Consider the following 27,614-nt stretch of genomic DNA (forward strand, 5'->3'; position numbering starts at 1 on the left):
AAACTTGAGCTATATGGTTCCATCCATGATAATCTTACTAATCTTCACAATGTCCTTCTCAGGCCATCCTCACAGCAGCAGCTTGTGGAATGTACTATTCTGCAGATCAAAGAAAGAGATAGCAGGGTAATAAACTACGGAAAATCTGTCATATTAAGTATTTATAAAATAAGTGACAAAACCAGTCATTATAGACATTAACTAGACAACTAGCTCATCGAGAACTGAACTGAACTGATGATCAAGAGGCCCTTTATAAGGATTAGATCAGAAAAGACAGAAAAACTTCCCACTCCCTACAATTTATATATATATATATATATATATATATATATATATATATATATATATATATATATATATATATATATATATAAAAGAGCAGAAAATAGCAAACTGTACTGAAATCCCACCAACTTTATAACTATAATGTACTGAAGAAGGAGAATCATTTATAGTTGCATATTCATAATATATTTGGATTTACCCAGATTAGGGAAAAGTTCCCAATTGAGTGAAAACTGAACTAAAATTACTAACAGTAATTAAGAGTTAAAAAATATTATAATATGCATTAAATATACAGTCATTAAATTGTTCAGCTGGATGAATAATGTGCAATAATGGCATTTCAGTCCAATTACATAATACCATGATGTCTATTTGGTGTCACCCAGATAATGATGGGGTTTCCTTTAAAATCTGATTCCATTGAAGGTTTTTTCATCACCAGCTAATACAGGTACAGTCATGTATAAAATAATGTACATCTTTGAATTCCATGTTTTTATGTAACAGGTAACTGGTTCTTAGCAGTACATCTGGAGAAAAGTATTGGGACACATGACTTTCCCAGTCAAGTGTGGTTCTTTTCCAAACTGTTATCAGAAAGTTGAAGGTACAAAATTGTATAGGTTGTATCACATTTTCCCTTCACTTGAACTAGAAGACCCAAACCTGTCCCAGCATGACAATACCCCTGTGCACAAAGTAAACTCTATTAAGATATGCTTTACATGGGTTGGAGTAGAAGATCTCCTGCTACAGAGCTCTGATTTCAACTCTATTGAACACCTTTGGATTGAATTAGAACGCTGACTGCAGCCCAGGCCTGCTCACCCTACATCAGTGCCTGTCTTTACTAACACCCTCGCATTTGAATGTGCAGAAATCTCCAAAAGAACATTCCAAAATCTAGTCAAGTCAAGAAGCTTTTATTGTCATTTCAACCATATATAGCTGGCGCAGTACACAGTGAAATGAGACAACATTTCTCCATCTAGTGGAAAATTTTCCCAGAAGAGTGGAGGGAATTATAAGTGCAAATTGGGGCTAAATGTGGAATGTGATGCTCAAAAAGCACATGCTATTCTTATGACTAAGTGTCCGCAAACTTTTGGCAATATCGCATAACTTTAACTTTCCCGGGGGGCTCGGAATCATCATCCTCCTGCATGACCCAATTTTGGCAAAGTTTAAGCTGTCAAACAGACCCACATTCGACATTAGGATACTATTGTGTAGAGTTCATGGTCATCACAATGACTGCAAAGTGCCCAGGTCCAGTGACTGCAAACAAAACCCAATTCACCACCACTCCACCACTGTGCTTGACCGTGGGTATGAGGTGTTTGTGCTGTGTTTTTTTTTTTTTTTTTGCCAAACTAAGCACTGTGCATTACATCCAAACATATCCACTGTGGTCTCATCTGTCCAAAGGACATTTTTCAAGAAGTCATGTGGTTCTTTGCAAACCTAAGCTGTGCTGACCTTTTTTTTCTTTTTTTTTTTTTTTTAAGAAGTCAGCCCTTCCAAAAAAAGCATAATTGTTCAGTGTTTTGCTAATTGTATTTTTATGAACTTTCACATTTAACATGCTAATTGATGCCTGTAGCATTTGAGATGTAACTCTTGGTTTTTATTTTTGAATTTCTCCCAGCGTCGCATGATCTAAATTTGAGGTAAATTTGATGGGACGTCCATTCCTGGGCAACTGTCTGGAATGTTTTTCACTTGCAAATGATGGCGCTCACTGTCCAGTGGTGAGCTTTAAATTGTTTGGAAATGGCCTTATAATCTTGCTTCTCTAAGATCAATGCTGATGTTTTTCCTCCTTAGCATTGTGTTAACACACCTTAATGCTCCCGACCAGCTGAATGTCACCTGGTCACTAATCAGCTGGTTACAATTGCTGATCAATCAATCAATAGCACTTGATTAGCAGCACCCCTTGATTAGCCTATTAATTTCAATGGAAGCAGTAAACTGCATTTTTTCACACATGGCACACTTTTCCATTTTGGCTTTATTGTTCAAAAATATATAATGACACGGTGTGATTATGTCATGTGTTGTTTATCTCAGGTTGTATTAAATCAAAGCCTGATAAGGACCAGATTATTTTAATTATGACTGGATACATAAAACCATAGAATTCAAAGAGGATGAACTTTAATTTTGACATTAGTGTACTGTAAGTTTCTGCACCCTTTTGCATTGTTCTTGTGTACTTTTTTACACTATTATGCTTTATTGAAACGCTTGATTATGCTTGATTACTTATTATAATTAAGTGAACATTTAATGCACCTATGCTAGTCTATAAGTGTTAGTGTTTCAGAAGGAGTACATCTTGTGTAATCACTCCAATGAATAAAACTGTCCAAAAATATACACATTTTACTGAATGAATGTAGTGTTAAAACGGCAGAAGGTTTGTGTGTGTGTGTGTGTGTGTGTGTGTGGGTGTGTGTGTGTGTGTGTGTGTGTGTGTGTTCAGGCACAAAACACAAACTCAATAGTGCATTTGCCATACAATAGAACAAAGTGAATTTTACTGGGGTTTTTTTCATAAGAACCTGGTCTGGTCACCGTGGAGACAACCTTCATTGTGATCAAGACCCCGAAGAAACACTTACAAATATTCTTTAAAAGAGTTTGTACCACAAGGACATGAGTGATAACACTCTGTGTGCGTGTGTGTGCGTGTGTGTGTGTGTGTGTGTGTGTGTGTGTGTGTGTGAATGAATGTATGTATGTGTGTTTAAATATGCCTGTGATTCAGCATCTCTCTGTCAGTCTCCACCCCCCCCCCACATACCGTATGTCTCCGTCTTGCTGAAGAATCTTCAGTGGCTTTTTTTGCTTTGACTTTGTCTTGCTTTCTCTCTCATTCTGTCTTTCACACACGAGTGCTGTCCCTCGCACTCTCTATTTTTCCCTCTTTCGCTCTCTCTCTTTTCCCCATTCTGTTTTTTTTTCTCTTTTACTATTCTATCTGTCTGTCTGTGCATCTCTCTCTCTCTCTCTCTCTCTCTCTCTCTCTCTCTCCTCTCACTCACCCACCCTCTCTTTTGCTCTCTCCCTTGCTTCCACGCACATTCTCTCTTGCTGTCTCTGTCACACACACATTGAAGCTGTGGAGCTCTGCACTGCACATTAGAGAAGATCTCAATGGTGAACGGGTGTATAATGGAGCTTATCTTCCTTGCTCTTCCTCTCCTCATCTTCCTTGCTGAGAGTGGGGTAACAACTCCTGTAACCTCTGACCCTGATGTGACCCCAACAAACCCCATGGATGCATGTGAGGGACAACCATGTCTGAATCTAGGAGTGTGTACACCTGCAGAAGAAGAAGAGCTGAAGTACATCTGCACATGCAGTGCACAGTTCACCGGACACAACTGCCAGGTGTGTGTGTTTGTGTGTTTTAGTGTGAGTGTGTGTGTGTGTGAGTGTGAGAGAGAGAGATCATGTGCTGTCTGTAAGATGCGAAGAATAGAGTGTTGCTGTGGCAACAGAACAGAGAGGAAGGATGCGTGTGTGTGTGTTTAACAGAAATTAAGCATCTCTGCATGTCCTGCGCATCTGTGTGTATGTGTTTACACATTGACCTATTTACAATGTGAGTGTGAAAAAAACTCTGTCAGATTAGCTTTGATACATTTTTCCATTTTTTTCCCTTTTACTTCATTAATGAATTATCTTTTTATTAAAAAAACGATTTCTGATAAATAACAGATATTTAATAATAATTCTTTCTCCTTTATTTGTATTCATATTAGAATATATAAATAAGGTTTTGTGTCTGATAAGTATTTGTAAAAGCCAGGTTTGGATCTCAGCAAACTCCCTATATCAGCAAATAAAAGTCCTTTTATTTTATGTTATTAACTTTACATTTACATACATGCAAGACTTCTATTAAACATGAAACATCTCAGTGTTTTGTCTGGTGTAAATTTCAGGGGGTTCAGTGCCAGCATGTTTATCATATTGTCCTCCTTCAAATTAAGCTGTACTGTAATACTGAAACTATTCAAGGAAATGGTGACTTGATAACTGTAAACCAGAATAATGCTTTTCTTTGAGTTATGGAATTTCTGTGAATCTTTCCAGTGAATGGTGTGTTTGAATGGTCACATGATGGCAAAGTTAATTATAGGTAAATTCCCCCTTTGTCAGGGGTCATCATTCTCATCTGCAAAGGGCCAGTGTGGCTGCAGGCTTTCATAATAATGATTGAAGGCAATGATAAACAGAATGAACAGGTAGGGGGAGAGTCAGGTGTGGCTCCTCATTGGGTAAAATAAATACCTGTCGCAATTCCCCTTTGTGGATAAGGTAACTAGACAGTGCAGTGCTGCCAAATTGTTAATGTGACACAACAAATAATACATTAAATACCTTTACCAGCTGTGCTGTTAGTGTCCTTTGTTCCTAGTAACCAATAGCAACTCATAACAATAGTCTTATCATAGGCTTTTTTCTGGGGGGGAAAAATATCTAAATGAACTAGGAAATTTTGCTTATATTATCTTAATATGGTATCCTTTTCATTTAGTTAATTGTTAATCTGTTTTTCGTTTTTATTTTTATTTAGAATTATCTTTAGTAATCTAATTTGAAACTATTTTCAATTAGTCAGTTTAACTGTATGCAATCAGCCAATCATGTGGCAGCAGCATAATTCCTAAAGTCATGCAGATACAGGCCACAAGCTTTAGGTCATGTTTGAATTTTTAATCAAAATGAGGGACAAGTGCGACCTCTGATTTTGAAAAGGCATGTTTGTTGATGCCAGATGGACGTTTTTTTAGTATTCCAGAAACACACATGTTGTGTTGTGTCATAGAAAAATAGCCAGATTGATTCAAGCTGCCAAGAATGACACAGCAACTTATATAATCTTTCTTTACAATCATGGTGACTAGAAAATCACCTCGTGTGCACAAAACATTGTCACAGATGGGCTTAAATAGCAAAACAACACAAACAAACCCTCTTTACAATGGTGGTGAACAGAAAAGCATCTCAGAATGCATGAAACATCAACATCTGTTAGACAGGAACTAAAATGTAAAAGCTATCATGGGCACAGCCAGACCAAAATTAGACAAATGAAGAGTGAAAAAAGTGTTTGTTCATCTTTAATTGTCTAGTTTTAGTGAGTCTGTGTTTCAGATTCTTGTCATTGGCTGTCAGAAGTTGAAGGTTGTGGTCTTCTTTTGTTGTAGCCCATCCACCTCAAAATTCTTGCATATCGAGACTTAGTGTTTTTTGTTTTTTGCACAATTTTGGGTAAACTATAGAGACTGTCATGTGGCAAGATCCCCAAAGGTTAGCAATATATGGAATACTCAAACTCGAGGACAATCTGATACCAGCAACCATGCCTTAGAGATCATACTTTTTCCCCATTAGGATGTTTTAAAAATAAAGCATTGGGCTGCAGCCTCAAGATTGGCTGTTTGGAGAATTGCATTGAAAAAATAATTAAGGGGCTACTGCACATGTATTCCTATTAAGAAGGGAAGTGAGTGTACATTGCGATAAAAATATAGTTCCTGGGTCCCATGGCTATATAGTTAATGTCTCCCATTTTGAGCTCCCTTTTTGCAGCTTGTCAGTGTAATGCTAGCTATTGCCTGTGACTTTTTTTTCTTCATTATCAACCACAAAACATGAGCTCAAACCTGCACACAGTCAGTCACAATATGTGCTTTAATGTGCTGAGTCACTCGAAGACTCATTCTAAAATAAACTTTATGGTGGTCATAAAATTTAAATGATGAAGGGTAAAGCTGATTAGTTTTGACTGATATGTCCTTCTCTTTTCCTTCAGTTCTGTACGCTTTACTTTTGCTGTCTCTGTCTCATCCTCTAACGTCACCCAGACGTCACACCCCTCCCCCACTTTTAAACTCAGACCTGACGCACACCTGCATCGGTTCACTGATTGGCTGTATAGTCATTAATGTGCAGTGATTGGCTCAAAGAAAGTCGTGTAGTCATGGTGATGTCACAGTGTTTCCTACTGAGATTTTGAATTAGTCCTGTAACCCTTAGAGTTCTTATTATATCCCCCTACACACACACACTTAAGAGGCTTTCAGAGCCACTGCAGTGCTCTCTCTCTCTCTCTCTCTCTCTCTCTCTCTCTCTCTCTCTCTCTCTCCCTTCCTCTCCTCTCTCTCTCTCTCTCTCTCTCGTGCTCTCTCTCTCTCTCTCTCTCTCTCTCTCTCTTTTTTTTTCTCTCTACAGGAGTGCTATTTGCTAATGACCTGAATTGTTAATAATCAGTGCATGTTGGTAATTTTTTTTTTGTGTGTGTGTGTGTATGCGTGCACATGCGCTACGCAGATTATAACTGTGTGACATCAAGTGTCTCACCTCACCAAGGACGCTCTCGATTACAGTAAAACAGGAACAGCAGTTCTGTTTACGTCATCTTGGAAACATCACTGTAAGCAGTCCACAGTGGACGTGTCCCAAACCACAAATTACCCTATTCACTAAGCCTTTGTTATCCTCTTGTCTTCTTGTCCTCCTCCTTTCTTCTATTTTGACCTTCCTTTCTCTTTCATTTCTTCTTTTCAGCATAATAATATGTTTGTACTGTCTTTTATGTCTCGTTTGTTCTCTTTTCCCCTGTGCCCTCTGTACTGGGGCAAAATTACACTGAATGGTTGATTACCTTGTCAATGCCAAGAAGCATTATCAGACTTTTGTGTTTATTGTATGTTGTGTATTGCCATTGTCTTCTTGTATTGTTTTGTGTTGTCCTTCAGACAACTGGGTTTTATGTGTACTTCATCTTTTAATCTTCGTGTCCCTCTTTCTTTTTTTCCATCATTTTGTTCTGTCACTCTTTAAGTTGTTGTATAATGTTCCCCGTTATTATATTGTAATCTACATCTTATTTTGCTGTATCCTTGAAATGTTTACTTCCTTCTATTCTCCGTAATCTTGTTGTCCCAATTTTTTGCAATGCTTTCCTTTCTGTTGTCTTTTATAGTTCACACTTCCTTGTGTTTGCACCTTGTTGTTTTTACCTGTAATAGCAAAACAATGTCCTGTCCATTCTGTCAGCAAAAATGTAGTTGTTCATTCAAAACATTCAGTGTGTGAATTTTACTTCAGTTAGTTGTTCTCAGTGTAATGTGTAGGGTGTGATATTTTAAGCACCCTATTTGTGCAATGCTAAATGCGACTACTTATTAGCATTATCCTCGTTAGTGTTAATTATTAGAGCCCAATAGGTTTAGTGAAAAAACTGAACAACATATTATTTTTTGCTGATTGACACTATCTAGAGTGATGTGGACAATATAACATAATATAATATATAACTTGTAATGTCGCACCTATAACAAGGGAAAATGTGGAACTATCAAATTTTTATTAAGAGGAGGTTTAATTATATTGCTCAAGGGCCCATTAGTGGCAGCTTGGCTTTTCTGGGATTTGAACTCCTCAACCTTTCAATCAGAACCCTAACAGTTTAACGACTAACCTTAAATCAACATGAATGTGCACAGGATCGGAAATAAACAAAATACTAATATATTTTAATGTTATACTGTATAGAGAAGTATTTGCTTTGTATTGGTCAACATACATTACAGTCTTACAATATTAGCTGGTGAACTCTATAACAATGACTATACAGTCCATTGCCTGAGGAGAAACGTATACATCAATCATCACAGTTTGCTAACTTGTTGTTAAGAGAGAAAACGGTGATGTCAATTGTTTTCACAACTTTGCAAGTCAAACATGTCCAATTGGAAAATGACATCGTCCAAACTTACCACTTAAATTTTATACTGATGACATCTGGCAGAACCCAGCCATTGGGGTTGCACAAGCCAGTGCACTTTTGGTGCCGGTCCCAAGCCTGGATAAATGGGGAGTGTTCCGTTAGGAAGGGCATCCAATGGAAAACATCTGCCAAATCAAATATGCGTATCAAGAACCAGAATTTCATACCGGATCGGTCGAGGCCGGGTTACCAACGACCGCCACAGGTATTGTTAGCCAACAGGCTACCGGTGAAAATTGGGCTACTGCTGGCCGAAGGAGGAGAAGGAGAAGGAGAGGAGGAAGACGTCTACAGAGACGGCAGGAAAAAAAGAAGTGTAGGAGAGTGGAGGTTAGGGTTAGTACTTTATGATCGCTAATATGATGGAGAGGAGAAATATAGATATGCTGTGTGTTCAGGAGACCAAGTGGAAAGGGAGTAAGGCCAGGAACATTGGCCAGGCAGGCCTTCCTGAGCTGGGAAGGATGTGCTGCAAGTTAGAGCAATAAAAGATGGAGATAGAAATGTGTTGACTAGTAAGGAGAGTGTGTTGAGAAGATGGAGGGAGTATTTTGAGCAGCTGATGAATGAGTAAAATGAGGGAGAGAAAACGTTGGATGGTGTGGAGATGGTAAAGCAGGAAGTGGATAGGATTCATAAGGAGGAAGTGAGAGCAGCGATTAAGAGGATGAAGAGTGGAAAGTCGGTTGGACCAGATGACATACCGGTAGAATCATGGAGATGTTTAGGAGAGATGGCAGTGGAGTTTTTAACCAGGTTGTTCAACAAGATTTTGGAAGGTGGGAGGATGCTAGAGGAATGGAGAAGGACTGTGCTGGTACTGATCTTTAGGAATAAGGGAGATGTGCAGACCTGCAGTAACTACAGGGGAATAAAGTTGATCAGTCACACCATGAAGTTATGGGAACGAGTAGTGGAAGCCAGGCTGAGAGAAGAGGTGACCATCTGTGAGCAACAGTATGGTTTCATGCCAAGGAAGAGCACTACAGACACATTATTTGCTTTGAGAACGTTGATGGAGAAGTAAAGAGAAGGTCAGAAGGAGTTGCATTGTGTGTTTGTGGCTTTAGAGAAAGTGTACGACAGGGTGCCCAGAGAGGCGTTGTGGTATTGTATGAGGAAGTCAGGTGTGTTGGAGAAGTATGTGAGGGTGGTCCGGGGCTTGTATGCAGTGAAGTGTGCAGTAGGAATGACAGACTGGTTCAAGGTGGAGGTTAGACTGCATCAAGGAACCAGTCTGTCAGAGCACTACAGACACATTATTTGCTTTAAGAACGTTGATGGAGAAGTAAAGAGAAGGTCAGAAGGAGTTGCATTGTGTGTTTGTGGCTTTAGAGAAAGTGTACGACAGGGTGCCGAGAGAGGAGTTGTGGTATTGTATGAGTAAGTCATGTGTGTCAGAGAAGTATGTGAGGGTGGTCCAGGGCTTGTATGCAGTGAAGTGTGCAGTAGAAATGACAGACTGGTTCAAGGTGGAGGTTAGACTGCATCAAGGATCGGCTCTGAGCCCTTTCCTGTTTGCAGTGGTTATGGACAGGTTGACGGACAAGGTGATTTGTGGTGAGAGTAGGGAGCAGGTTAAGATGAGCCTGGAGAGGTGGAGGAACACGCTGGAGAGAAGGGGAATGAAAGTCAGTAGAGTTAGACAGACTACATGTGTGTGAATGAGAGGGAGGGCAGTGGAGTGGTGCGGTTGCAGGGAGAAAAGGTGGAGAAGGTGGAGGAGTTCAGGTACCTGGGGTCAACAGTGCAAAGTAATGGAGAGTGTGTTAGAGAAGTGAAGAAAATAGTGCAGGCAGGGTGAAGTGGGTGAAGAAGAGTGGCAGGAGTGATCTGTGATAGAAGAGTATCTGCAAGAGTGAAAGGGAAAGTTTATTGGACTGTGTTGAGACCTGCAATGTTGTATGGTTTAGAGACAGTGGCATTGAGTAAAAGACAGGAGGTGGAGCTGGAGGTAGCAGAGCTATAGATGTTGAGGTTTTTTTGGGAGTGACGAGGATGGACAGGATTAGAAATTAGTTTATTAGAGAGACAGAGCATGTAGGACGTTTTGGAGACAAGGTGAGGGAGGCGAGATTGAGATGGTTTGGACGTGTGCAGAGGAGGGACATGAATTATATCGTTAGGAGAATGCTGAGGATGGAGCCACCAGGAAGGAGGAAAAGAGGAAGGCCAAAAAGGAGGGTTATGGATATGGTGAGGAAAGACATGCAGGTAGTGTGTTTGAAAGAGGCAGATGTAGAGGACATGGAGGGTATGGAGACAGATGATCCGCTGTGGTGACCTCTAATGGGAAAAGCCGAAAGAAAAAGAAGAAGACATCTGGCAGACACCCTCCTAAAGCTACTTACATTTTATCTCATTTTTACAAGCTGAGGGTTAATTTTGCTCAAGTTCCCAGCAATAGTAGCTTGGTGATGTGATTTATTTCCTTTTTTATCAAAAGTCAGCATTTCAACCTCCCAATTTACGTTTCCCACTTACAAAGCAAATCATACACAACATAATGCACTCTGTATAACACTCTGTATGCACATTCTTTTATATGTTGTTATGCTTATACCATAGCGAGTTTCCAACGATTACATTGTTAATCAGTGTATTTATTAATGAACATTTTACTGGTTGTTACATGATATTTAGGTCCCAGCTTGTTAGGAATCTGGGGTTAGAGCACAGGACTATCCATGGTATGGGCAACCCTGAAGCAGGTAATGGGTTAAGTGCCTTGCTCAAGTGCCCAACAGTGGCAGCTTGGTGGTGTTGGGACTTAACCCCCTGAACATCCCAGAGACATTAAGCATTAAGCCATCACCAATTAACCTTTAAACTCTTTTGTACTGAAGACTTTCCTGTGCAAATCAGAGTGACTACTACAAAACACTTACAAATATTCCAACCATAAATGTTAAATAAATGTCTTCTTACATTAACATTAACACCACATGTTTTACTTTGGTAAACAAGAGCACATTTTTGTAATCAGTCATGTGTATGATGTGTTACTATAGATACAATAATGTATAAAAACAACCTTAAAGAAAATATGCTACACTTTTTATATATATTCCACACCTATGCCACATGAATATTTTTTATAAAATCGGATTTAATTTGATCTGATTTAAGCATTCAACTTCACTGTGTAAGAAATAGTGTGTGTGTGTGTGTCACTGTCTGAGGCTGTTGCCATAGCAATGCGCATTACTGATATATTGCTAGTAGGGCTGTCAGTTCCTCACACCCTAAACCTAATACTGAACTCTCTTATTTCTTTCTCTCCTCCATGTGGACATGAGTATCCAATATGTTGCAGAGTCATGTGTGTCCGCATGTGTGTATATATTCAGCATGTCTGACTTTAATACAAAGTTCATTTTACCATTGTACAGAATGAATGATCAATGAAAATATGTTTATGATTGAGGAAGGTGTGCGTTTGATTAATCTACGTGGGTTGTGTCTTCATCTGTTCCTTCAGCCTACACTTTTTTTGAGTGGCTGTTTCTTAGCAACTGCATGACATGTCTTTGTGGCACCCTCTTTTACAGCAGACACACAAACCGATGGTGATGGTTTATCATGGCTAAGACAATGTTTCTGCTGCTTTTAGACAGAGAGGATGTATTGTTTCTTCTGTTACCCTACATGCACCCACAGCGAAGCACCCACAAACACAAACACATGTGCACGCACACGTGCACACACACACACACGCGCACACACACACACACACACACACACACACACACACACACACACGCACACATTTATTTCAACGCACTCTTTAACTGATTTCACAGTGCAAACTATATTACTGTAAATAATGATCTGTTATATAATATAACATAACATATTATAAATAACAAATTACACACACACACACATACACACACACACACACACACACACACACTTATTTTTATTTTTTATTTTTATTATTTTTTATATATTTACGCATCTGATTTTAGAGTGAAAAGTAAATTACTGTAATATTGGCCTGTTATATTTGTGTAATTAATGAATTACACATGCACACACACGCACACAAAAACCTGGTCAGTTTTTTATGTCAAATATTTGTTGTCATAAAGTGATATGATAATGTCTGACATGATAATGTCATCTTTTTGTTCCTAGTTGACAGCATTGAAACCTGGTGGTCTTCTGATGTTGTAGCTCATCCACATCAACTGCAGAAAAGTGCTTATTTGAGTTAGAGTTAAAGAATTATAGGCCATATAGACCAACTATAGACCTAATAGACCTTCTGTCAGCCCAAAGCTGTTTGGTATATTTCCTTTCATCTTTCATCAAAACCCAAGGTGTTGTTTAAGCAGTCTGCTCACCTGCCACACACTGGATGTTTGTTTTTTTGACATTTTGTGTAAACTCTGGAGACTGTTGTGTGAAAATCTCAAGAGATCAGTAGTTACTGAAAAAATTCTCACAACAGGCTATGTGGTAAAAATCTCAATGCCACAGTTGAATTCACACTTTTTTCTTCTTCTGATGTTAATATAATCTGATTGTGCAGATATACAGATGTAAAGTAGACTCATATGTGATACGTATCAATACATTCCATATTCAGTTCCATTCCTGTACTGTTATAATAATCCACTCTTTTGTGAAGGCTTTTAAATTTTGGAATGTGGCTGTAGAATTTGCATATTCAGCTAGAAGAACATTAGTGAGACTGGGTACTGATGTTTGGTCTGGAGGGCTGTGGTGCAGTCTATGTTTCAATTCATCCCGAATGTGTTCAGTGGGGTTGAGGTCATGGCTCTTCTCAGGAAATATGTTCTTCAACTCCAACCATGTCTTCATGGACCTTTTTTGTTTACAGTGGCATTGTCACTGTCACATCCTTGTATTTTTAATTAAACATTCAGCAAAAAAACACGGAAACCTTCATATAGGCAGAAGGAACAACACTATATGTTTATAATGTTAATACAAAAAGTAAATGTCAAGTCAAGAAGCTTTTATTGTCATTTCAAATATATATAGCTGACGAAGTACACAGAGAAATGAGACCATGTTTCTCCAGAACCCTGATGCTGCCTTGAACAACATAAAGCTACATAACAGAAAACACAGGGCTAAGGACTAGTAAGTGTCCTCGCCACATAAAGTGCATCGTGTGCAACCTGGTGCAAACAGTGCAAGACAGACAGTGCAAAGACAACACAAGACAGTGTAGGACAAATACACAAAACACAAAATAGTGCCACCAGTAAACCTACTGTATATTACACAGTGTGAACCTTGTAATTAAACAAAATGTAAACAAAAGGGTTTGTGCAAAACAGCAATAGCAGCAGTCAAAAAGATGTGCGTAAACAGCATGCAAACAGTTTGTCATAATGAAGTGATATAATATGGGTAGTGATGAAGACATGGATGTGTGAATTGAGTACGAGTTTGTGTTGAGTTTGGGTTGTACAGATCAGATTCCTGGAGGGAAGAAACTGTTGCACAGTCTGGATGTTGCGGCCCGAATGCTTCGAAACCGCTTTCCTGATGGCAGAAGGGTGAAGAGTGTGTGTTATGGGTGTGTGGGATCGTCCACAATGCTGTTGGCTTTGCGGATGCAGTGTGTGGTGTAAATGTCCATGATAAAGGGGAGAGAGACTCTGATGACCTTCTCAGCCATCCTCACTATCCTCAGTAGTGTCTTGCGATCCGAGACGGTGCAGTTCCCAAACCAGGCAGTGATGTAGCTGCTCAGGATGCTCTCAATGGTCCCTCTGTAGAACATGGTCAGGATGGCGAGGGAAATGTGCTTTCCTCAACCTTCAGGAAAGATGCTGACCAGTAGGATCAGCTTCTAAATCAGGTGTTGGTATTGTTAGGTTGTGAGTCCATATCTCAGCCTCACCAAAGCTGCCACTGCTAAGCTCTTCGGAAACACTGATATCCATTATAGTTTGTTGTTATCATATAGATGATATCATATATAGAAATATACAGGCATAAAGATGGTAAAGAAATTCTATACATTCCAAATTATTAATTATTTTATCTGCAAATTTGATTTTTGAAGACAAAATAGCACCACAATATGGTTCAACAAGGTGTCAGGCAGTTTGTAAGCAGATGATAAAAAAAACTGTGTCTCAGGACAGGAAAAAGCTAATCAGTGGAACTTAAGATGCCTTGAAAATAACATTTTGTTGATGCACATTAAACAACTGGGCACTATTTATTATAAGAAATTAACATTTAAGAGACTTTTTTATTAAAACGAATGAAGGAATTAGTTAATTTTTCAAAATACTATAAAATTACACCCTTTAAAATATATGGAAACACACTTTCATCCTCATCATCTAGAAACGAACACTATATATGCCCGCATGAAAAATACAATATACAATATACATAACAGATAATAAAATACTAAGCATTTATACACACATAACCTGTTTGTACTTGTTGCTAATCATTTATAGTTGTCACAGCAAAATATAGTTTTAAAATAGAGTATTAGAAAAAGATGTGGTCCATATACTTATAAATGTGTATGTGTAAATTATAGTACAATAAAGGGAATATCTTTAAGTTCTTATATTAAACTGCAGTGGCCCTGATCAGCCATGCTTGTGTCCATATATATAGACATTCATGTATGGGACTGTTTCTTCTTAAAAAAGCTGCAAAGATAATGATTTGTTTATGATCTAAATTGTTTTTCTGTCTGTCTTTCTTTAAAATCTCTTTGTAGTACTTTGCTGACCCATGCGCCAGTGACCCTTGTCTCCATGGCAACTGCACGCATGAAGGTGCAGAGTTTGTGTGTGTATGCAGCGACGGGTATGGAGGAGTCCGGTGTGAGCAGCCACCTTTAGCCTTTGACCTTATTGAATCCAGCTGGGACCTAGCAGCCACTCCAGCTACCACGACTCAACCATCTCAGCCAATCACAGAGCTCAGTGACACTGAAGCCCCACCCACTTTACAACCATGGCATCTAAAGCCTGGACAGAGAATGATCGAGGTCCTGTGGGAGGAGCTTCAGGTGTGTGCTTGCATCCATACATAAATATAAACGGATTATTTATTTATTTATTTATTTATTTATTTATTTATTTATTTATTTATATATTTATTTATTTATTTTTTACAAATTTTAAGTGTTTTGTGTGTGTTACAGATCACTGATGGATCAGAGTGTGTGAGCATTGCGGGCACCGAGCCAGCTGGAATGATTACGGTTTCCATGGAGATTGCAGAGGGAACTGCAGTAAAGTAAGTTCCTCTTGCTGTTCCAACTAATAAAAAAAGCTGCCACAAGATTTCTCTCGGTGTACTTAAATAGTTGTAATAAGGAAATATGGATGTGTCTAACTAATTGTGATTATCAGGATCAGAGATTTAAAATGCACTTTTATAAGTTCCAAGAGCTGAGAAAGGAGAAATCCAAAAATTGAGGGTCAATAATGCCAGGGGGTCATGTTCACGTATACAATATAGTCTCCTTTAAATGACTGAATAGAGTCAGGAAGAGCAGTCAGGTTATATGTAGCATGGAGCAGCATCCAAGTTACCAAGTGCCCTACAAATAATTATAAATAACACAGTTTAAAGAAACCAGAAAATTCTCTTGAACTGAAACGAAGAGGAATTTGACAAAAAAAAGAATTATAATGATAAATTATCATATGTTGTACAAACGCTATATAGCCTAATGAATGTGGGCACTGGGCTACCTTAAAATGTGGTTCTTCCACAAACCGATCAGAAAGTTTAAAGAACACAGTGGTCTACCATGTCATTTTTATTCTGTTAAATTACATAATCCGTTCACTGAAATTAAAACGGTCTAGCCCAAACCTGTTCCAGCATGTCAATTCTCCTGTGCACAAAGCAAGGTCTACAAAGAAATGGTTTTCCCAGGCTGGTGTGAAATATATCCCTAAAAAGAGCCCTGCCTTGACCCCACTAAAATGAACTGGAAAGCTGATTTTACACCAGACCTTCCTGTTTTTCTAATGATTCTTGTATGTGGATGAACACAAAACCTTGAAGCATGTCAAAATCTAGTGGAAAGTCTTGCCAGAGGTTCTAGTTTTGTAAGAACAAGTAAATAAAAGGTTGAGTTAATAAAAGGTTGAGTTATTACAGGTATGTGAACAAAAAAAATGTGCCTGTGTGCAGGTTGGTACTGAACATAAGTGGAGCTGCAGCATTGTGGCGTGTTGGAGCTCTCGGGTTCGACCGGTGTTCAGTATCTGATGGCATGGTCGTTTGGTTCCAGCAGGCCACCAATGGCCTCGTAATCTCTGATCAGTTATTGCCACTTGGACACAACTATTTTATCAGTAAGAGAACCTAACAGTAATTAATTTAACATTTATTACTGAGTGTAAAACTTTCTTTCTTTCGGCTTCTCCCATTAGGGGTCGCCACAGTGGATCATCCGTATTCGTGATCCGCATAAGGTGCAATAATAGTGTGTGTGTGTGTGTGTGTGTGTGTGTGTGTGTGTAGCTGTGCTGCGCATTGGAGCCCCTTCTGGTCTGGAGGTCACTCTCAGATTACACCTCACTGTAAAGTCTACTAGCTGCATGGAGCCAGGCAGAAACTTCAGTGACCCACAGTGCACTGGGAGAGGGAAGTGCATCACACAGTCTTCTGTGGTAAGGGTTTGCAAAGTTTCTGAATGAATTTCAAATTTATTATTGTAGTATATGGTTGGGAAGTATATGATGTGTTTGTTTGTGTGTGTGTTGCAGAGCACGTTTTATTGCAAGTGTGATGTCGGATACTTTGGAATCTTCTGCGAGGAATTTGACGCATGCTACACAAACCCATGTGAAAACAATGGGACCTGCAGTGACGTCACACAGAGACATGAGGGGCATGGCTACACTTGTACATGTCCACCAGGTGTGTTTGTTAGAAAAATTTTATTACTGCAATGTCCAAGATTAAACAGAGAGTAATTGAGACGAAGTAACATAGAGAGGTAGATGAATCCAAGTGAAAGAACTAAGACTACTAAGATTAGAAGCCTGGTTGTAACCTGGCTCCTTCCTGCTTGTGTGTGTTACAGGGTTTGAAGGCCAGAACTGTCAGTCTTGGGTAAATCACTGCGCCTCAGAACCCTGCAAAAATGGAGCAACATGTACAAACACTCTGAACGGCCCACAATGCACCTGCGAAGAGGGTACACAGTCCAGACTGTATATACAAATGTGCTTCTTCAAATAACCAGTGTACACTTCCTAGAAAATGCTCTTGCTCAGAAACTGGCTCACTCAGTGCCATGAACAAATGGTGTGACATATGAGCAGTTATGTGACAGTCCTGCTTACATTGTGATTGGTTGAGAAGCTTTCTCCATTTGCTGTTTATTTGACAACAGCAATGTTTTGCAATTACTAGCCCTTACCCACTGTAACAATGTAACTGGTCATGAACCTCATGAACCACCAGTGCTTATAGAAACAGAGAAATTTGCATTCAAATGATACTATATGTGGCCTGTACATGTTATCCTACGTAAACAGTTTTTACACTTATTAACTAAATTTTATGCAAACTTTGTTAAATTTGATTTATTTGATTCAGAAAAGTCATCCATTCATCCCATCATGGTCTTGGCTACTTCAAAACACTGAGTCAGCAGGAAAACACTACTGGGACCTTTCTAAATATGTGCCTATTTTTTAATGCCTATTTTAATCCCCAGTGAGAATGAGCAGCCCATTATTGACTCTGTCCTGATTTATGCTCCCTTTCTGTCTCCCGTACTTCCTAACTGTGTCACCTAGTTGCTTATTTTAATCTTCTCGTCCTATTCCTATTCCCCAGAGAAGCAACGGCCTCAGCAATAATGCAAAAATCTCAAGTTACAGCTTGTACCTAAGCTCTCTCTCTCCCTCTCTCCACCTCTGCCTCTTTCTATCTATTTTTCTTTCACACACTGCAGGTTATAAAGGAAATGTTTGTGAGGTCAGGGTTGATCCATGTGCTTCTGGTCCATGCCACAATAATGGGACATGTTATCTGCAAGCTGGTGGACAAGGCTTCAGTTGCACCTGCCCTCCTGGTTTCACTGGACACACCTGCACTCAGCTTGTCGATTTCTGCTCACTCAACCCTTGCGCACATGGTGTATGTCGCAATGTCGGCACAAGCTATAGGTGCCTGTGCGTGCCAGGTGAGAGACACACACACACAAACCATTCTGACTGTTACTTTTTAGTTAAATGTAGGTAAAGTTGAGATTTGAGTTGACACAATTGAGATGATTATCTCTCTAAACAATTAACAATGATGTGTAAAAAAAAAAAAAAAGAAAAAAAAAAAAATTAAAAAAAAAATTAAAAAAAGCTAACTTTAAAGACTGCATTAATAAAAAATTATTAAGAAGTTTATAGCTTATAACTATATTGTCTAGCCAAAGGTAATGTAAAATTCAGGTGAATCCAGCAAGATATGAACTGCAGGCTAGTTATTATATAATAACTGTATTGAAATCCTACCACATGGATCTTTCTGTATGCCCTAGAAAACAGGAGTCATGAAATTAGACCAAATGACTGTAGGGTTGTGGAAACCATAAATGCTACAACAAGTAATAAGACAATTGTTATGAGGACAAGGTGATAAAGCAATAAATACTAAATAGCTACATAACTAACAGCTATCTAATGTTACGGGGCTGCCAAATGCTATACATTAAAGGCTAAATATTAATCTAGGATGTTAGTAAACTTTCATCAGTTTAAGTTGTATCAGTTTAAACTATTTAACATATGTTTAAATTAATACATTTGAAAAGTGGTGTGTGGCATTAGCAGGTTTACTGTAGCAGCTAAACATTTACATATACCAAACAGCTAGCTCAACACTTTGTCTGTAAAAGGTCCTTCTGTATTAATGTCAGGATGAGGTTCTACTTCCGTTTTTGTTCAGAAATAGTTTAGTGCCCAGAATTAGTGGTGTTCCAGTCTTACCCTTTTCTATTCCTTAGTACCTCATGCTATAGAAATTCCAGTTCTTGGACCAGATCCCTGTTTTAAGTCTAATTTTGTTTTGCAAATTGTGCATGTTTAAATATGTGAACACTGATTTTAATTCTAGCCCAGAATTTCATAACTTATAAACTTTCTTGTACTTTGTGGTTCCTTTCTGTCAGCCTCTTGTGGGCAGTGAGACAACCTACACAGCTGAAAACAAGCTCTCTTTACACTTTTGGCTGCATTTAGTAGCCAGTTTACAATTACTACAGCCAAACATGTCAGAAAATTGCATGCATTAGCACACAGTGTTTCAGTCAGCACGCAGTGTCTACTGTATGTGTGCAGGGACTAGATATTTAAACATGTGCTGTGGCCAAACACCACATTCTTGCCAAAGTTAGGAACCCAGCCACTGGCTAAGCACTCAGCAGAACTGTCAACTGATCACCACTTGGTACTGCACAAAGTGCTGGACAGATTTACCTTTTAAAACCAAAAGCACCTTCTCTGTTGCTCAAAAATATCTGGAAGACAATTCTGTTACCTCCAATAAAATATGTTCTTGATGCGAAGTGAGAGAGGTCAGTCAAATTCAGTCTAAATTAATCATGAATGTTCCAAACACAGCAAAAGCCGTGACCCAAATTCTGTAGACATGCTGGTGGACACCTACTGTTTCAGAAAGTACCAGTTTGAATAATCAGGCATTCTAATGTGCTGTCTTATTTTAGTTGAACGGTATATGAGAGATTCTGTGGCATTTTAAATTGTAGAAGTCAAAGCCTGAGCTTAGAAATTTCATGAGGCCATGCAAAAATAGATGTTCAGGTGTAAATATTTTTTTTTAGGTGGCCCCAAAGACATTCTGGCAAATTATTTTGGCAAAAAATTCTGTTTGGTGCTTGAAAAGGGTACTAATTTTGAATGTTATGTGGGCAGTGTAGGGGCACTTGGGGAACCACTTATCCTGGTGGGCATGCACGTTCTTCAAAAGGAAGTGGAGCAATGTTTGATGTTCCAGGGTGCACCCTGTGTCTGTGGTACTAGTCAGACATTGTCATTGATGGACAGTAACAGAGTAAATAAAGGAATCTCCAGTGCAGCTTAAAAGGCTAATTTAAAAGACATTATTATCATAAAGATATAGATGTAGTATGTATCTTATGGCTACACTTAGACACAGAGTTGTTTAGTTTTTTGCTTTGAGGGGTTGATAAATTGTGCACAATGACGTGTATTTCATTGTGCAAGAAATGCATTTAGGGTAATATTTTCACATAAACGTGAGCTCCCAGAAATGCATCCAAATTTGTGGACTGCTCTAACAATATGGTTAGCTCATCCAGTGAAGGTAGCTAAAATAGGGAGGAGCTTTTCAAAGCAAACTCATCAATAGAGAGACTTTGGGTCATGGTGTAGTTCACCCAGGGCCTCATTCAAGCTGGAACCGCCATCGCCTCTTGCTGGTATCTACTTAGCACAAACATTCAGATCAGCGTCAGTTCAACATCAAGCAGAACATTTAGAGAGGAATAAATTATGGAAGAAACTCCTGACTCGAACTTGCCACAACACCCGTGGTCTTATCTGCATAATTATTTTTGAAGTCATTGAAAAGAATGTTGAGCTCATGATAATTTATTAGATATCAATCAGTGTTTAACTCATTATCATTCTGTTAATAGATCAGTTGTGCTGAGAGTAACAGAGTCTTTTCACATAAACTGAGTTGATTATGCAACAGTCTTGTGATAAAAATGATAATAGGAACATTATAGCCACAATAAATCATAGTACTTGGATACTTATGTACATTTTAAGGCAAATACTTTTGTATTTTTACACTAGTGAAAGTTTATACGAAGCACTTTAACTGGAGTAATACTTTACCTACTGTTTCTCTACTTTTACTCAACTACATGCTTTCTGTACTTCGTTCACCACTGGACATTGTATGGCAGTTAGAAAAATTCTAAATATAAGGCAGGATGGGGAAGATTTAGTTAAAGGGCTGTGTAGTTAACTCCTGTGTTGCTTGTTTTGGAAAAGTTCCATTGGGGCATTGGGACTTGACATGATAGTCCCAAGTTCGAGAACAGGAGACCCCAGAGGGTGTGGACCAGATGGAGACTGCCAGACTTCTGGAGAGGAGATGTGTGCTTGAACGCACACAGAAATACTAAGATTTGTTCTCTGCCTACCAGTCAATCTTCCATTTGACAATTATATAAAAAAAATGGTCATGATTTATAAAAAACTGCAAAAGGTACTAAAAATCTGCTGTAAGTAAAAGACTGACACCCTGTGGGGGAAAAGTATATTTGGAGATAGTCACATTGATTCAAACAGTTTTCTTCTCTCTATTTTACTATTTTCTCTATTTTCCAGGTTATCATGGGTTGTACTGTGAGGAAGAGTATAACGAGTGTCTCTCAGCTCCATGCCTAAATTTTGCTACATGCCAAGATCTGATAAATGGCTATGAATGTGTATGTACCACGCAGTACACAGGTACACACTTATGTTGCTTTACAGCGATGCATTTTATGTTGTCTCTGTGTACCTTACATTAATCAACTTAATGTCTATATCATGTTTGTCTTGTAGGGAGACATTGTGAGATTTATAAAGACCCATGCGTGAAAGTCCAGTGTCAGAATGGCGGTCAGTGTGAAAGAAGACGGAGCAATGCAACCTGCGTGTGTCCACCTGGATACACAGGTAATACATTCATATGTGTGTGTTTTTGCGTAAATGTGTGTAAGAGATTTACCCCCACTTTTGCTCTTTCTTCAGGTGAGAACTGTGAGGTTGACATTAATGAGTGTGAGAGCAACCCATGCCATCATGGTGGCACCTGCACGGACCAGTCAGATGGCTTCATCTGTCACTGCCCACCTGGCTGGGTGGGTGGGGCCTGTGAGATCCGTGAGTGAAACCTTTAACTTGATTAATCTGCCTTAATATGAATCATCTTCTATTGATGATGGTTAGTAAAGTGAAAGAAAGGGGGCATCTCTCAATGCTCAATTCATGACTCTAATGTGGTCTTATGTTGACACACAGAATCTTGGGGTGGAACACCATAAACATAGATGGAATTCAAAGTTTTATAATGGTTGAAGAATGGTTTTTGTATTCTTTTATTTCTATTCTACAGCCCTATACTAAAGCAAAAGTGGTTCTTTCACCCTACAAATTACCATGGGTGGAACCTCCATTACAATGTAAACAATAATTTGCTGCAGTGTTGATACTCATTCATTTATTCAGAGCAAGATGTGGAATTACACGCTGACAGAACTTATTTAGAACATAATCAGGATACCCATCTCTTCCTTAATAAAAGAATGGGAGGGAAATTAAAAAAATGGCTGCATAGCATACAGTAGCATTTTTAGCTACTGTATTGAATCAGCTGCGTGTGATGGAAATGCAATGAGCAATACAAGAAAAAGCTCAGAGGCTTACCAACACCTTCACAGTAATATAGTCGGTAGCACACTATTCAATAATGTGTGTGATGATTTTGTGTACTTGGAAGCTGATGTAAAGCCGAGTCAAAGCCTGAATGTGTCGCACCATAAAACTTGGGTTTTAGTTCAGGTGTCATACAGACGGCATGAAGTCACACAGCTGCAATACTGTGGAAAGTCAATAAATGAAGTAGAAAAAGATAATCATGATTATGGCCCACTTCACGTAAACGACTAACTAGTAAACTACTTACTAAATCTACTAACGTAAATTGATCATTTGATACACTGCACTGTGCATTTTGCAAATACGTTTTTACATTGTACTTATATTAACTTGCATATAATTACATCTTAAGTTACACTGCTAACCATAAACCCTCAAACCTACCCATACCATGAAACCTGTGCCAGCCTTTACACACCTCTGTGCCACCAAATGTTTTTTTTTTTTTAAACATATGCACAGTCATTAGGTTCCCTGGTGGTCTAGTGGTTAGGATGCGGCGCTCTCACCGCTGCGGCCCGGGTTCGATCCCCAGTCAGGAAACCAGCCCCAGCCACTCGTATTGCCGGTCCCAAGCCCGGATAAATGGGGAGGGTTGTGTTAGGAAGGGCATCCAGCGTTAAAAAAACATGTGCCAAATCAAACATGCGGAGGATCCGCTGTGGCGACCCCTAACGGGAGAAGCCGAAAGAAAGATGCGCATAGTCATTAAAGACACCTAAAATGAATTTTTATATTATTAGTATTACCATTAGCATAAGGTTAGTAGTTGAAGCATGATCTGAGCGCTAACTAGTGTTTTACATCTAAAAGTTACATCCTGGGGAGGCAAGACAATAAAGAGTAAGGTCGACTATTGTTTCTTCTATAAAGGTAGAGAATGCAGTCAGGCAAGCAAAGGCAGGCATGTCCTGCACTGTCGCAAGTGCAGTCCCCTCTAACTTTAGGTCTGTATATATAACGCTGTTCTTTAAACTACAAATTATGCTACGTTTATTATTCTGCATAATTAAATTTTTTCAACATAGATTGTGACAGATTTTTCCTGAATGTTTATTTTACAACCATTGATTTTATATTTTATTAGTCCATTTATTAGAATAAAAAAAGAAAAAAAGAGAATATATCTCTTTTATAGTGTATATTATACTTTTTTGCTATCAATCATATTTAATTATTTTAAAATAAAATAGTTACAATTAGTTTATTTGAATCTTTATTTATGCTTATGTGTACATTTATATTAATTTTTGCAAATACAAATTCAAAAGTTGTTTTCTTTTTTGTGATAAATGCAAGAACATGTAAAAAATCTACAGTACACTATGCTTTCTATCATAGTCTTTTTGTTTATTATTCTGCATAATTTGAACATCCAGATGTTCTGTCATTTGGATTTGTTGAAGTGTGTTACTAGATTATTTTAATGATTTGTTCTGCTCCAATCACCAGATCTGCAGTGGAAGGCATCTCGTACAGTTGATTCTCTCCCTAGCGTGCCACGTCACTCTCTCTACATCATCATCGGTGCACTGTGTGTAGCCTTTGTACTCATGCTCATCATCCTCATTGTTGGAATCTGCCGCATCAGCCGTATTGAGTATCAGGCATCGTCTCGTCATGCCTATCAGGAGTTTTATAACTGCCGCAGCATCGACAGTGACTTCAGCAATGCCATCGCCTCCATACGCCATGCCCGGTACATTACATTACATTACACATACACTAACCTAACCCAGCCATTAGGGTTGCACAAGCCAGTGCACTCTTAGTGCTGGTCCCAAGCCTGGATAAATGGAGAGGGTTGCGTTAGGAAGGTCAACCAGCGTAAAACATGTGCCGAATCCAATATATGGATCACAATAGATTAAGATGGTTTGTAGATTGAGATGGTTTGGATATGTGCAGAGGAGGGACATGGGGTATATCGGTAGAAGAATGCTGAGGATGAATCTGCCAGGCAGGAGAAAAAGTGAAAGGCTACAGAGGAGGTTTATGGATGTGCTGAGGGAAGACATGCAGGTAGTTGGTTTAAAAGAGGCAGATGTAGAGGACAGGGGGGTATGGAGACGGATGATCCGATGTTGCGACCCCTAACAGGAGCAGCCGAAAGAGAAGACACTTACACTTATTCCATATACCTGCACTTATCACATTAAACATTTGAGCATTTATATGCAGTATTTTCAGGATAAAAGTGATCTGCACTATACAAAAGACAGATCAACAGATAGAAGCACAGAGATAATGAGATGGAGAGGAAAAAGAGAAAGATAGGTAGCAGAAAAAAGTGCATAAGAGGGGAGTAAAATAGACTTTGAGATAAGATACAGGTAGAGGTAAAGAGACAAACTCTATCAAAGTTACAAACAGATAGAGAGAGAGAGAGAGAGAGAGAGAGAGAGAGAGAGAGAGAGAGAGAGAGCGCGAGCACAGGGTAGGTTATGTGTGGTCTAATATATATTTGATTTTTTTCTTAATTTTGTTCAGGTTTGGGAAGAAATCCCGTCCAGCCATGTATGATGCCACCCCTATCAACTATGAAGACTACAGTCCAGATGACAAACCACTTGTCACACTTATCAAAACAAAAGATCTGTAAAGCACCCCCACACACACACACAAACACGCACACACATTTAGTCTTTCAACATTAGCTAATGCTGACCATTAATTCTTAATTCTAATTAATAAAGTTCTTATTAAAAATGTAACTATAAAAGCTAATATTTAGATCAACTTTGATATTGAATAGATCTATTTTAACACTGATGTGCATAATCAGCTAAAGATTTGTGTTTTATAGATATATTTACCAGCAAAGGCATTTCTTCTGTTTAATTGCAGAAGGAAGAAATACAAAAGAGCATATGTGTTCCTAGTTTGCACACTTCAGACGTAGTGTCCTTCAGTAAAGCGCTAGTACTGTAGGCTGTAATTTTGGCTTTGTTCCAAACACAGTTAGTGTTCTTACTAGAACAATTAAGGCTCCGTCCAAAAGCTAAAGCAGATTCAAATGAAACTTCATTCAATGTGAGAGATATGTTCATCACTGAGAAATAGCAGCTAGAAAAATACCCCATAAAATTAGACAGGGTAACTGTCTGTTACATATTGCTAAAGATCATATGTGTTTATTGTTCCTGTCTGGCTTCAGCTGAGTCTGCAGATTTCTGTGCAGCATATGATAGCACAAAGTTATATCAGTGTAGTGAGCATGCTGGTCCCCCTTCACATGATCCTGACAAAAGAACCCTAAATATAAATGTTATAATGGTGAGCTAGCTGGCAGGTTTTGTTGTTAATGTTACTACACTGTACACTGCCTTTTTATGTAACCCTGTTTTATATAACATTTCCTTTTACCAAATGGAGGTAGTTATTACTAACAGCTAAGCTAGCTAGTCGTTTAGTTATTTATACTTAGTTATGTCAGTGAGGTAACTATATTCAATATATTACAGATATTAGCTACCAAGCTATTTATGTTTAGAATGAACATCAGTGACAGTCCATCGTTGTTACACTAGTTAAATTGTAAATGAATACAAATTTAGGTTCAGCACAGTTAGCTACCCATAGCAAACTTAATCTTTTATTGATTTAAATATATCTTTCAGCATCTCTGACATCAGTCCACATACAGTACAGTGTCTCAAAGTACTATTTGTCTGTGTGACAGTAAACTCCTGGGCAAATAAAAAATGTGGAAAGCCCAAAATGACAATATAAGCTTTAAATAGTCTTAACAGCAAATGTTCAGTCAAGAAATTAGGAAGGATTGAACAAATAGATAAAGTAACCTAGTATTGGAATGCTTTTCCCTTTTATTTCTTTAAATATTTAGGGAATGTGGGTCAACTTGTGGAGTGATTTCTACAGAAAAATTGTTCATTGTTGTTCTAGTCAGTGTTATTAAGCTTCAGCAATAGTTGATGATTAAAAAAAATTGACATTTTACATCATCTTTAGCATGATTTTACATTTGCATACAATAAGACTATATAAATGAACTAAATAGTGAACAGTTTGCTGAAAGAAAAATAAAGAAAGTGGCAGACTTTTGATTGGTAGGTTGGTACTACTGGGCCCCTTAGAGCAAATCCCTAAATCCTCAACTGCTTAATTTGTATTAGTTAGATATTTAAAGTAGCTCTGGATGAGGGTGTCTTCCAAATTCTGTCAGTGTAAATGAACAAACGGTGGCTCATGAGTTTATTTGTTTAATTCTTGCTTACAATCAAAGTTCCATATTTTGCCTTAGTAAGCTTACGGGTTTTTTTTGGGCCATGAATGTACCCTAACATTTAAAGGTAATTTTATTTAGGGCACTAGATACTTCTAATAAGAACACTTCTATCAAACTTTTGGGACAAAGCTTTTGTGTAAGTGTAAGTAAAAAGAATCTTTAGGTTGCCTTAATCACTGCATGGCTAGACTCAGCGGTTTCACAGTTAAATAATTTGTAAGCTATTAAATGTTTATCTATTTTATCTCTTAGCTGGAGTCTTGTGCCCTCATCCTGGTGGTAGATGAGTGTTCAGTGCCACTGTATCGTGAATAACTGCTTTAAAACACTAACATTCATTTGCTTAATTTTATTGAATTTATGCACTATAATGAATGATGTAGCTATGATTTAGCTATCGTGTCCAAAGTGATACCCTACTCCCTATTCTCTACAGAGTGCATTATGCAAAGTACATTTTGTACCAGTAAGGAACAGTAACCAACTGAAGTGCACTATGGGATTTTGCTAGCGTATTACATATTTTCAACTAAATCCTTGCATCTCACTATGTAGTGAATTTGGCATGTTTGGACATGTGGTTAGCTTTAGTACTGTTGAACATTTTTTATTCAATAGTAGTATTTGTTTTACTCTATCCTTTCTGTACATCATGAAACTAAAATTGAGAGCAGTAGTTTTGTGATCTCTGAGTCAATACCGGCATGTTCTATAGACTGAACTATGGTGAGTACTGTGCAGTGTGAGGGCTTGGTGATCAAGCTAAAAACTATTAAAAATGTGATTTTTCTTCATTAAAAAA

General features: G+C 38.4%; 1 protein-coding gene across 1 annotated transcript; it reads left to right on the forward strand.

Annotated features, from left to right (window-relative positions):
• The first annotated feature begins 3,306 nt into the window (after positions 1–3,306).
• dner (delta/notch-like EGF repeat containing) lies at positions 3,307–27,614 on the forward strand. Its single transcript, XM_046864076.1, has 13 exons — positions 3,307–3,690; positions 14,835–15,128; positions 15,264–15,358; positions 16,268–16,431; positions 16,601–16,749; positions 16,846–16,999; positions 17,166–17,279; positions 18,045–18,275; positions 21,469–21,591; positions 21,688–21,801; positions 21,877–22,008; positions 24,016–24,262; positions 25,054–27,614. The coding sequence occupies exons 1-13, from the start codon at positions 3,454–3,456 to the stop codon at positions 25,163–25,165; spliced, it is 2,166 nt and encodes a 721-aa protein (XP_046720032.1). The 5' UTR covers positions 3,307–3,453; the 3' UTR covers positions 25,166–27,614.

Source organism: Silurus meridionalis, chromosome 13 (genome assembly GCF_014805685.1).
Source record: "Silurus meridionalis isolate SWU-2019-XX chromosome 13, ASM1480568v1, whole genome shotgun sequence".
Taxonomy (NCBI): domain Eukaryota; kingdom Metazoa; phylum Chordata; class Actinopteri; order Siluriformes; family Siluridae; genus Silurus; species Silurus meridionalis.